This window comes from Catharus ustulatus, chromosome 10 (genome assembly GCF_009819885.2).
Source record: "Catharus ustulatus isolate bCatUst1 chromosome 10, bCatUst1.pri.v2, whole genome shotgun sequence".
Taxonomy (NCBI): domain Eukaryota; kingdom Metazoa; phylum Chordata; class Aves; order Passeriformes; family Turdidae; genus Catharus; species Catharus ustulatus.
This window is the reverse complement of record NC_046230.1, coordinates 24630696-24642014: the sequence shown is the minus strand read 5'-3', so window position 1 is coordinate 24642014 and position 11319 is coordinate 24630696. Positions and strand designations below refer to the sequence as shown.

General features: G+C 50.7%; 2 protein-coding genes across 2 annotated transcripts; one reads left to right on the top strand and one right to left on the bottom strand.

Annotated features, from left to right (window-relative positions):
• Positions 1 to 633: 633 nt before the first annotated feature.
• ARL14 (ADP ribosylation factor like GTPase 14) lies at positions 634 to 1415 on the bottom strand. The gene has a single exon (XM_033069090.1). The coding sequence runs from the start codon at positions 1259 to 1261 to the stop codon at positions 677 to 679; it is 585 nt and encodes a 194-aa protein (XP_032924981.1). The 5' UTR covers positions 1262 to 1415; the 3' UTR covers positions 634 to 676.
• Positions 1416 to 5271: 3856 nt separating this feature from the next.
• Positions 5272 to 10110, top strand: B3GALNT1 (beta-1,3-N-acetylgalactosaminyltransferase 1 (globoside blood group)). Its single transcript, XM_033069158.2, has 2 exons — positions 5272 to 5364; positions 7832 to 10110. Exon 2 carries the CDS (start codon positions 7892 to 7894, stop codon positions 8876 to 8878), a length of 987 nt encoding a protein of 328 aa, XP_032925049.1. The 5' UTR covers positions 5272 to 5364; positions 7832 to 7891; the 3' UTR covers positions 8879 to 10110.
• The last annotated feature ends 1209 nt before the right edge of the window (positions 10111 to 11319 follow it).

Sequence of the window (11319 nt, the reverse complement as noted above, 5' to 3'; positions counted from 1 at the left end):
GATTCAGCTGTTCCTGGCTGGTGGCTCTGGAAGGAGGGCAGACAGCAGAGCAGGAGCAGCAGCACGTGGATGATGTCTGGGGCAGTGGCACGTCACAGCCTGGGGACAGCTCTGGAGCCAGGCCCTGTCTGGGGCTGGGTCAGGAGCTCGTGCTGCTCCTCACAACCTCCCTGCAGGAATTGTTCCTGGAATGCAGAGACAGCCAAACTCTCTTCTCATTTAACATAACTAAGAGTTGGAGCTCTCACCCCACTCTCTTTTCAAATGAAGAACAAACCCATGGAGCATTGCTTACAAAGCAGCATTTGATCACTGCTGACCAAATGACTTGTCTGGTTTACATCTTGAAAAAAATTAATTTGAATCCTCGTTTGATTTAAGGCAGTGAAACATTGCTCACCTATTTTATTTCCATGTGCTCGACTGCCCCTTTCTCAGAATTCAAGTTGAATAACTCCAAGTAAATAACATTAATAAAAAATAAAATATCACAGAGTCCTGTCTCAGGTATGAGATATCCCATCAAGTACATCAAGTATCTGCAGGTATAACAATAGAATTTAATATTGCCAAAATAAATATTGATGTATAAAAGTCCTCCAGAACGCAGTACTTCCAGATTTAATCTGTCCAACAAAACACGTTAAGAGTCACCAGAAATGGATGCTAGGAATCCTCAGAAGGCACTGAGCTCCTTCAGGGTGGTGAAAGTCTCCTTGGACTTGCTGTAGTGCCTGGCAAAGGTGGTCACTCTCTGGAGAGCCTCTGGCAGGCCCTGTCCGGTGATGGCACAGCAGGGCTGCACGTACCAGTTCCTGTCACTGCAGTACTTCTTCATCTTGAACCTCCTGGTGATCTCCTCGGCGTTCAGAGCTCCAGGCAGGTCCTGCTTGTTCGCCAGCACCACCACAGGCACGTTCTTTAGGGATTCACTCTTTAAAATGAGCTCGAATTCCCTCCTGGATTCCTCCAGCCGGTGCTTGGCAGCGCTGTCCACCACGTACAGCAGCCCGTCGGTGTCTTCCAGGAAATTGCTCCAGAGCTCTCTCATCTTCTTCTGTCCCCCAACATCCCAAAATGTCAGCGTGAAATCTTTCCCTGCTTCGATCATATCCACGTTAAAGCCGATGGTGGGGATTGTCAGGAAAGCATCTTTGTACCTGAGCTTGCAGAGCAGCGTGGATTTCCCCGCAAAGTCCAGCCCCAGCATCACGATGTTGGCTCGCTTCCCTGGGCAGCACTTGGCGTTCTGGAGCCCCATTTATCCCAGCACTTCTCTGTTCCAGGGATATTCCCCCTCTTCCCTGGGGCCAGCTCGTGTGCTGCCTCTCCCCCTGCAGTGAGGCAGCGAGGGAGAGGAGGCAGCTGTGAGCTGGGAGCAGCAAACCTCTGTACAAACACACTTTAATCGGGGTGATAAGGAGCCAGGAGGCTTCAGAAGGAGCAGAGCTCCGTGCCAAGCCTGTGGGTGGGACTGGGATGAGTAACGACAGCCCCGGTGGCACAGGCACAAAGGTTACAGCTGCCAGAATGTTTGAACAGCCACGTTCCCAGCACCTGCAGCCTCATCCATGGATTCCCTGATCATGGCCAGGTCCTGCCTCTGAGAGAATCCCCCTGAGCATCCACAGCCATCTGGGAAAAAAATGAGATATGAACAAGCAGTGAGGAGGGGAGATTTAAGGTTTGTCCATACCTAGGAAGCCACAAAATGAGCAGGTAGATGATTTATTGGTGCATCTCATCTCCCACAAACTGACCTGAGGTTGTCTCCAGTGTGAGTTCCAGCCCCTGGAATTAATCAAACCCTGAGAGAACTCCACTAAAACTGGGCTTTGCTCTAAGCAGCTGCCTCAGTGACTCCTCCTTGCCAGGGCTGTAAACTCAGGCAGTTTGTTTATATTGTTTGTGAATAAGTTTAACTGCACCCTGCAAGGTGGAGACTAAACACAGACATCATGGTCTGGTCATCACTGAGATCCCGCTGCCTCAAATTAAAAATTCCTGTTACCTTCATTTCACTCTACTCTGTGGCTGCCCAGTCTTGATAATTTTTCGTGGGGTTTTTTGGGTGTTTTTTGGTGGTTTTTTTTGGGTTTTTTTTTGGCCACCATTCCAAGTAGTAGAATAAAACAAGAGGAGATAGCAAATTTAATCAACTATTAACGAATTCCTGTTGAGTGTTCATTCCTCTGATAGTGGGTGCACGTTGGGCTGCTCTGACACATCCTGAGTGCTGCAGGAGTTGCCCTTACACCCAGGAAACCATTTCTCTTTGCTCCAGAAAGTCCAGAATCAGCAAAAAGATGTAAAGGTCTTGTGGCCCAACAAGCTGCTGAGTGATAGAGCAATCATTTCGATAATTACGACATTGCTTGCGTAAAATCCACCTCAGCCCTGACAGACAAGTTATAATCTGATTTCTCCTGAGGCTAAAAGGGTTAGACTGGATCTAATTGGGGGCAACAAGAGATGGCAGTGACACACCCACCGCTGCAGGTTTTTCATAATTAATAACTCAGATTGTTTGTAGGGTTTTTTAGGAGCAGGTCAGGATGTATTAAACCAGAAGTGTTTGCATTTCTTTATAAATAAATGGACGTGAATGAATTGAAAGATGGGGAGGCAGCAAACTGCAAAACACAGGGTTAAGACATGAGAATTCCCTGCTGCAATTCCAATAAAATATGGATGGAAGGTCTGTCCCCACTCACAGTTCTGTGCTCAGTGCGTGTTTATGATCATAAACTGCGTGTTTATGGTCACAACTGTTCCCTCCTCCATCAGCCGGCACTTCAAAGCAGGGATGGGGCAGAGCCCGACTTTTTACGAGGCAATTCTGCAGGTTTCTGACTGTGCCAGAGTCCAGAGGCAGATCCTGTGATGCAGAGCAGTTCCCAGCAAGGATTCCGGAGATGTGCCCGCAGGATGAACTCACTGCAGCCTCCTGACCCTGCTCTGCTCCTGACCCTGCTGCAACCTCCTGACTCCACTGCAGCCTCCTTACCTGCTCCTGATCCTCCTGCCCTGCTCCTGATCCTGCTCTGCTCCTGATCCTCCTGCTCTGCTCCTGATCCTGCCCTGCTCCTGATCCTGCTCTGCTCCTGATCCTCCTGCCCTGCTCCTGATCCTGCCCTGCTCCTGATCCTGCCCTGCTCCTGATCCTGCTCTGCTCCTGATCCTGCTCTGCTCCTGATCCTGCCCTGCTCCTGATCCTGCTCTGCTCCTGATCCTGCTCTGCTCCTGATCCTGCCCTGCTCCTGATCCTCCTGCCCTGCTCCTGATCCTGCCCTGCTCCTGATCCTGCTCTGCTCCTGATCCTGCTCTGCTCCTGATCCTCCTGCCCTGCTCCTGATCCTGCCCTGCTCCTGATCCTGCCCTGCTCCTGATCCTGCTGCCCTGCTCCTGATCCTGCCCTGCTCCTGATCCTGCTCTGCTCCTGATCCTGCTCTGCTCCTGATCCTGCCCTGCTCCTGATCCTACCCTGCTCCTGATCCTCCTGCCCTGCTCCTGATCCTGCTGCCCTGATCCTGCCCTGCTCCTGATCCTGCTCTGCTCCTGATCCTCCTGCTCTGCTCCTGATCCTCCTGCCCTGCTCCTGATCCTGCTCTGCTCCTGATCCTGCTCTGCTCCTGATCCTCCTGCTCTGCTCCTGATCCTCCTGCCCTGCTCCTGATCCTGCCCTGCTCCTGATCCTGCTCTGCTCCTGATCCTGCCCTGCTCCTGATCCTCCTGCTCTGCTCCTGATCCTCCTGCCCTGATCCTGCTCTGCTCCTGATCCTGCTCTGCTCCTGATCCTGCTCTGCTCCTGATCCTCCTGCCCTGATCCTGCCCTGCTCCTGATCCTGCCCTGCTCCTGATCCTGCTCTGCTCCTGATCCTGCCCTGCTCCTGATCCTGCCCTGCTCCTGATCCTGCCCTGCTCCTGATCCTGCTCTGCTCCTGATCCTCCTGCCCTGCTCCTGATCCTGCCCTGCTCCTGATCCTGCTCTGCTCCTGATCCTGCCCTGCTCCTGATCCTGCCCTGCTCCTGATCCTGCCCTGCTCCTGATCCTGCCCTGCTCCTGATCCTCCTGCTCTGCTCCTGATCCTCCTGACCCCGCAGGGACCGGAGCAGACGGACCCGCACCTTGCCTTTGTCCAAAGGTGTGTTTGCTCTGCCGGGCATCCCGTCCGTGTGGAGCTTCCCTCTCAGTTCACCTGCGGAACCAGAGCCATAAACCCGGGACTGCTGATTCAGCACCCTCTGATCTGATCTCCAGCCCTGCACAGTGCCCTTTTAACCCTTTCGTGCACCAAACAGCTCGGGGTAAACCCTGCACGCTCCCAAACTGTCCAGGCAGGATATCCCAGCGTGGGTGAGGTGAGGAGGTGCTGGATGTGCTGAGAGGGCAGGGAATCCTCACTGGGATTCATTTATAGGGAACCCTCACTGGGGACTCCATCAGGGAATCCTCACTGGGGATTCATTTATAGGGAATCCTCACTGGGGATTATCTACAGGGAATCCTCACTGGGAATTCATTTAAAGGGAATCCTCACCGGGGTTCATGCACAGGGAATCCTCACTGGGATTCATTTATAGGGAATCCTCACTGGGATTAATTTATAGGGAATCCTCACTGGGGTTCATTTATAGGGAATCCTCACTGGGAATTCATTTATAGGGAATCCTCACTGGGGATTACCTACAGGGAATCCTCGCTGGGATTCATGCACAGGGAATCCTCACTGGGAATTCATTCATAGGGAATCCTCACTGCGGTTCATGTACAGGGAATCCTCACTGGGAATTAATTTATAGGGAATCCTCACTGGGGATTCCATCAGGGAATCCTCACCGGGGATTATCTACACGGAATCCTCACTGGGTTCATACACAGGGAATCCTCCCTGGGTTCATGCACAGGGAATCGTCACTGGGGATTCATTTATAGGGAATCCTCACTGGGGTTCATGCACAGGGAATCGTCACTGGGTTCATGTACAGGGAATCCTCACTGGGGATTCCTACAGGGAATCCTCACTGGGTTCATGCACACGGAATCCTCACTGGGTTCATGTACAGGGAATCGTCACCGGGGGCAGAAGGGGAGGAGGTTCCTTTGCTCTGCCCGCCTTTGCTCTCGCTGAGCGGAGGGGCGGAGGGGAGCCGGAGAGGAGCCGGGCAGGGCGGAGAGCAGCGGAGCAGCTCCAGGGAAACCGGGAAAGGCGGAGGAGAGCCAGGGAAAGGGAGGAGGAAAGGCGGGGAAAGGCGGAGGAAAGGCGGGGAAAGGGCGGAGGAAAGGCGGAGGATCCGGCGCCGCTCCTGAGCGCGCTCGGCGAGGCGGAAGAGGAGGCGGCTCCTGCCCCGAACGGGGACCAGGTACAGGAACGGGAACGGGAATGGGGAATGGGGAATGGGAACGGGAATGGGAACGGGAATGGGGAATAGGAACGGGGATGGGGATGGGGAATAGGAACGGGGAACGGGAATGGGAATGGGAACGGGGAATGGGAACGGGAATGGGGAATGGGAACGGGGATGGGGAATAGGAACGGGGATGGGGATGGGGAATAGGAACGGGGAATGGGGATGGGGAATAGGAACGGGGAATGGGGAGTGGGAACGGGAATGGGGAATAGGAACGGGGAATGGGGATGGGGAATAGGAACGGGGAATGGGGATGGGAACGGGAATGGGGAATGGGAACGGGAATGGGGAATAGGAACGGGGAATGGGGATGGGGAATAGGAACGGGGAATGGGGATGGGAACGGGAATGGGGAATTGGAACGGGGAATGGGGATGGGAATGGGGAATGGGGAATAGGAATGGGGAATGGGGAATAGGGATGGGAACAGGGAATAGGAATGGGGAACGGGGAGCGGGAACGGGAATGGGGATGGAATGGCGAACGGGGAGTAGGAACGGGAATGGGGAATGGGGCTGGGGAATGGGGCTGAGGAATGGGGAATGGGGAATGGGAATAGTAACGGGAACGGGATGGGGAATGGGCTGGGGATGCAGAGCAGGGTCGCAGCCCCCGGGTGCCCCGGGCAGTGAGAGGATCGGGGGGACCCGCGCAGGGTGAGCCCCGAGCGCCGCTCGGCTCTGCCGGGTTTGCACAGAGACGAGGAGAGAAAGGCTCAGAGAGGCTCAGGGCTGGGCACAGCCCCTGGCAGCCATCCCATCCCATCCCATTATCCCATCATCCCATCCCATCCCATTATCCCATCCCATTATCCCATCCCATTATCCCATCCCATTATGCCATCCCTGTATCCCATCCCTGTATCCCATCCCATCCCATCCCATCCCATCCCTGTATCCCATCCCATCCCATCCCATCCCCATCTATTTTAAGGCCACTGTTGGTGAAATGCTCTCCAAATGCTTCCTTTAAAGGATGATTAATATAAAATCAGATCCTACACAGAAACACGAGGCAGGTGGGCTCTGAAAAGTCAAATTCCAGAGTTCTGTTCTGGGGGTTGGATTTATTTGTCAAAGAGAAAACATTTATGAGCCCTGTGGTGATATTTTTGAAGATAAAGAGTAATTAATAGTGCTGTGAAATCACACCTTCCATCATCCTGACTGATTGTTTGTGTGTGCTCGTGCAGGATAAATATTATTACTGCAAACATCAGAAACCATTTGGAATCCCCACAGTTAGGCACTGGAATTATTTGGCCTTAAAGATGTCTAAAATCTATGATAAGGAAATACAGTGAAAACAAACATTGGAGGGTCCAGGCCTGGGGTCTGGTTTTAAACTGAGTTTTGTGAAGGTTTATCCATTGCAATCTCTAATCCTCACATTGGAGCATGGATTCCATCGAGCTTTGGAAGGACCTGCTGTGGATCTGTGTGCCTCAAATCCAAAAACTACCTGGCTAATGGTAAAAACAGTCCTGATTTTGGTCAAAAATGGCTTTAGTACATCACCTGATTTAAGGAAGTTGTGTTTTATCTTCCCCCCTCCCCCTGAGAACAAGCAGCTGCTGAAGCTTTGAAAGAAAATGAAAGAAAATGAAACTCTGGTATTTCTGCCTTCTCACCCCATGTGCTCCATGATGCAGAGCAGTCAGACTTCCTGTTTTTAACAAAAACAACAAAATTCTGAGGTCTCTGAGCACCCACTTCCTGAGCACCTTTTGGATTTTGTGCACAGGTTCTGTCCTTGAGGTGGAGTCAGAGAGGTTGTGCTGATCCCTGGGATCTCAGCCCTTGGAGCAGGATCCTGGGTGGGAATCAGGGAAATCCAGGGTGAAAGCCACGAGTTCTCAATGCCTTAAAACCCTGCTGGGCAGTGGCTCTGTGTCCTGCTGCCATCCTGGGATCAGGGCTATGACAGCTGGGTCGGGAATCCTGGGCTGGTGGTGATCCCTGAGAGGCTCCTGGGACAGAGCTGGGCAGAGCTAAAGGAATAAATCAGGGATTTATTAAAACCCTTCACAGGACTCACCTTGGGCTCACGAGTTTCACACTTTTATCAGTTCTGTTCCATTCCCACCTTGGGTTCATTGTCCCAGCCCAGCTCCAGGCTCTGCAGTCCCACCCTCCCAGATTCTCTCCTCCATTCCCTGTTTGCACTTTTTGGGGCTGGAGCTGCAGGTTCTGGGGCTGGAAAAGGATTGGTTTGTGTGCCTGAGCTGGGAGAGAGCCTGGAACACTTTGTGTGGAGCTCAGAGTCACACACCAGTGCAGGACACAGTCTGGAAATGTGAATGCTCAAACTGAAGGCATCAATATTACAGCACAATTCCAGCTGGCACTTCAGCCAACACAAGGAAAAGGTAAAACCTGATGACCAGCACTCTGAATGCCACTTCCCCTTTTTCCTTCAGCAAGGAAGATGCTCCAGGACTCGAGGAGCAGATCCTGAGGGACACCAGCACAACCCAACCATGGCACCGGCTCTGATCAGCGCCTTGTACATGAGACCCCTGAAATGGCTTTTCCTGCTGCTGCTGGTGTTTTCCCTGGTGACCATGTGGTACATCACCCTCTCCTCCAGGGCTGGCCTGGAGAACATCAACCTGCTCTACTTCTACGAGTACGAGCCCGTGTTCCGGCAGCCGCGCCCGTTCACGCTGCGCGAGCGCCGCAGCTGCGCCGACCTCGAGCCCTTCCTGGTCATCCTGGTGGCTTCCAGCCCCGGGGAGGTGAAAGCCAGGCAGGCCATCAGGGTCACCTGGGGCTCCAGGGACTCCTGGTGGGGCCAGCGCGTGCTGACGCTGTTCCTGCTGGGGCGCGACGCGCGCGGGCGGGACGGGGCGGCGGCGCTGTCGCTGGAGGACGAGAGCCTCCTCTACGGGGACATCATCCGCCAGGATTTCCTGGACACTTATGACAACCTCACCCTCAAGACCATCATGGCCTTCCAGTGGTTCTCTGAGTTCTGCTCCAACGCCAGGTTCTTCATGAAGACCGACGTGGATGTTTTCATCAACACTCCCAACCTGGTGAGGCTCCTGCTGCGGCTGAACTCCTCGCAGAACGTTTTCACCGGGTACCCCCTCATCGACAACTTTGCCTACAGGGGCTGGGACAGGAAAAGATCCATCTCCTATGAGGAGTATCCCTTCAGGCTCTATCCTCCCTACTGCAGCGGGCTGGGCTACATCCTGGATGGAAATCTGGCTCTGAGGGCTTATGAGCTGATGGGCCACGTCAAACCGCTGAAATTCGAGGATGTTTACGTGGGAATCTGCTTGAATTTACTCAAAGTCAATGTCACTCTGCCAGAAGATGCAGAGCAATTCTTTCTCTCTAAGATTGACTTTGATATCTGTAAGTACAAGAATTTGATTGCAGTTCATGGCCTTACAGCAAGTGAACTGATCCAGTCCTGGCAGGAGTTGTCGTCTGACGCTTCCAAAACTTGCCTTTGATTGTGGATTTGTTTGGAATCTTCACTTTGGTGTCAGAGTTGCCTCTAGAGATGGCTCTGGCTGATTCCTCTGGGGCATTCCAAAGCTCTTCAGTAAAAGCAGGGATTCACAAAGCACTTTTCCATCTGTGCCTTGGAATTTCTGTCCCTTCTACCTCTTGGAGCAACCCTGGGATCTCCCCCTGAATCTTCTGGAATGTACAAAATGCCACCCAGGAAAGATGTTTCTGCCAAGAAAGCAGCTCTGAGGATGCTCCCAAATTCCTGCCTGCATTGTTTTTATTGTTTTATTGCCACTCTCTGTTGTTTGTTCTCTGCCCAGCATGAAATTTAACCCAACCCAACCTTTTTTTTCTGTGTAACTCTCACTTCAATGTGCCACATCCAAAATGCTTCCAGGAGTGTTCCCAGCCTGGGAATCCTGTGGGATCTGCAGGAACTGATGAGAAATGCAGGAAATGTGGTGTGTCCATATTAAATGGAATGCTTCCCATTTAACTTCCATTTTCCATATGGCTTTGGTGTTCCCAGACCAGGCAATTTGAACATCCCAAAAACATTGGGACCATCAATCCCCCCACCCCTGTGTGTGTGTGTGATGCATCCCAGGAGTTCTGGAACCCTGCAGGGAAGATGAAGAATCATTTCTGCTCCTCAATGATTTATGTCTGCTCCTCAATGGGTTTTTTGTTCCAATTTCAAAATGCAAAAAAAGGAAGAATTAATTCCCCCATTGACACTTTGAAGAAGACCAACTCTGCCCTGTGTGTAAAGACCAGTTTTTAATCACTTTATTCATATCAGCAAGGCCCAGTTCTCAGTAGTTTACACTTCTAATGGACAACAATACAGAATTTGCAATTGCATGAACATAATTAACCTGGACACACCCACTACACAGGGGACAGACTATGGAGACGTCCTGGCCACGCTCCCAGGGCTCCCCTGGGCTGGCACAACCCTGGCACAGCCCCTTTGTCTCTTAGAGACAAAATTTTGGGCACTTCAGGGGCTGCCCAAAGCTCCAGGAGCAGGGCTGGGGGTCAGCAGTGCCTTCCTGGGCAGAGCTGGGCTTTGCTCTGCTCCACAAGTGCACCTGGGGCTGGGCTGGAATTTGAGGATGGGTTTAGGGGAAAAAGCTCTTGGGGACAACACTGTCCAGACAAGGATTTCAGAGTTCTGATGGTGAGAAAGTCAAAGCTTTTAAAAAATAAAGGCTTTTTTATTTTTTTTTTTCTTTTTTTTTTGTTGGAAATACAGTATTGCATAACTGAGGGAATGATGCTCTTGTATTCCTAAGTCCAGGTGAAATTCCAGCTGTGCTGTGGCTTTGGGATTTGGCTGTTCTCTGAGCAGAACTGCCTTGTTCTCTGATTGTTTACACATCCTAAACCTCAAACCCCTCTGTTTTTCTCTAAGCCTGCCATGTGAAATGCTTGGAAATAAATTATTTACCACAAGAACACTGATACTACAGCACAGCTTGTATTGCTTTTTCCAAAAAAAAAAAAAAAAAAAAAAAGTAATTATGACTCTGCTGCCTTCAGAAAATGGATAAAGCAGAGAGTGCTCGTGGTGAGGGAGGAATGAGAGTCCTGGGGAGGTGAGGATGGCCAGAAATTCTCCTGTCACCTGCAGGAATTTGGGGTTTTTGTGCCCCAAATGCTGACACTGCTCACAGGTTCCAAGGCTTAGGTTTATACACAGTGATCTCTTTGTGCCACCTGAAATGAATTGTCATTTACAGTGCCAGCAGCATTGGAAAAAACATCCATCCTGCTCCTGGTTTTCCTAAAAAAAAAAAAAATTAATTTCCAAATCTGGCTTGTATTTGATTCAGACTTTATTATTGCTTAAAAGGCTGTAAAATTCCTAACTGAGCTCCTGTCTCTGCCCAAAGCCATTCCTGGGGAAGTTTTCAGTGAAAAGGTGAAAAAACCTTAAATGTATGAAATTATCTGGGCATGAAGTAGGGAGAGGCCCAAATTTTATTGCATCTGCTGAGAATATTGAACTAAAAACAAAGTGTAAAACACAGGCTAAAGGTTTTCCAAATCCTAAGGGTTTTTTTTTCCATGCAGCTGTATTAAATCAGTTTTAATATTAAATCTGTACTCCAGATATTTATTATTTTGATAGGAAAACTGTGGGGTTTCCTGAAAAGCCTAATAATAATAATAATAATAATAATAATAATAATAATAATAAAAAATTGGGCAAAGATGTTTGGAAGTTGCTGCTGGGTGGGGAGAAAAAAGGTGAAATTCTCAGTCTGGATGTTATTTCAGAGGAGTTAAAATGCTGCAAAGTTTTTTGTGCTTCCTGGAACAAACAAATTCCCAAGAAATCCTACAGGAGCTGCAGGGGCAGCACTCCCTGTGGTCAGTATAATGGAATTTTTGGGATATTTCCCTAAATTTTACCTCACTTTTTATGGATGAC

Bases quoted from the DNA above. Each gene is read 5' to 3' on its own strand.
- B3GALNT1 (XM_033069158.2), top strand. From the start codon at position 7,892: ATGGCACCGGCTCTGATCAGCGCCTTGTACATGAGACCCCTGAAATGG.
- ARL14 (XM_033069090.1), bottom strand. From the start codon at position 1,261: ATGGGGCTCCAGAACGCCAAGTGCTGCCCAGGGAAGCGAGCCAACATC.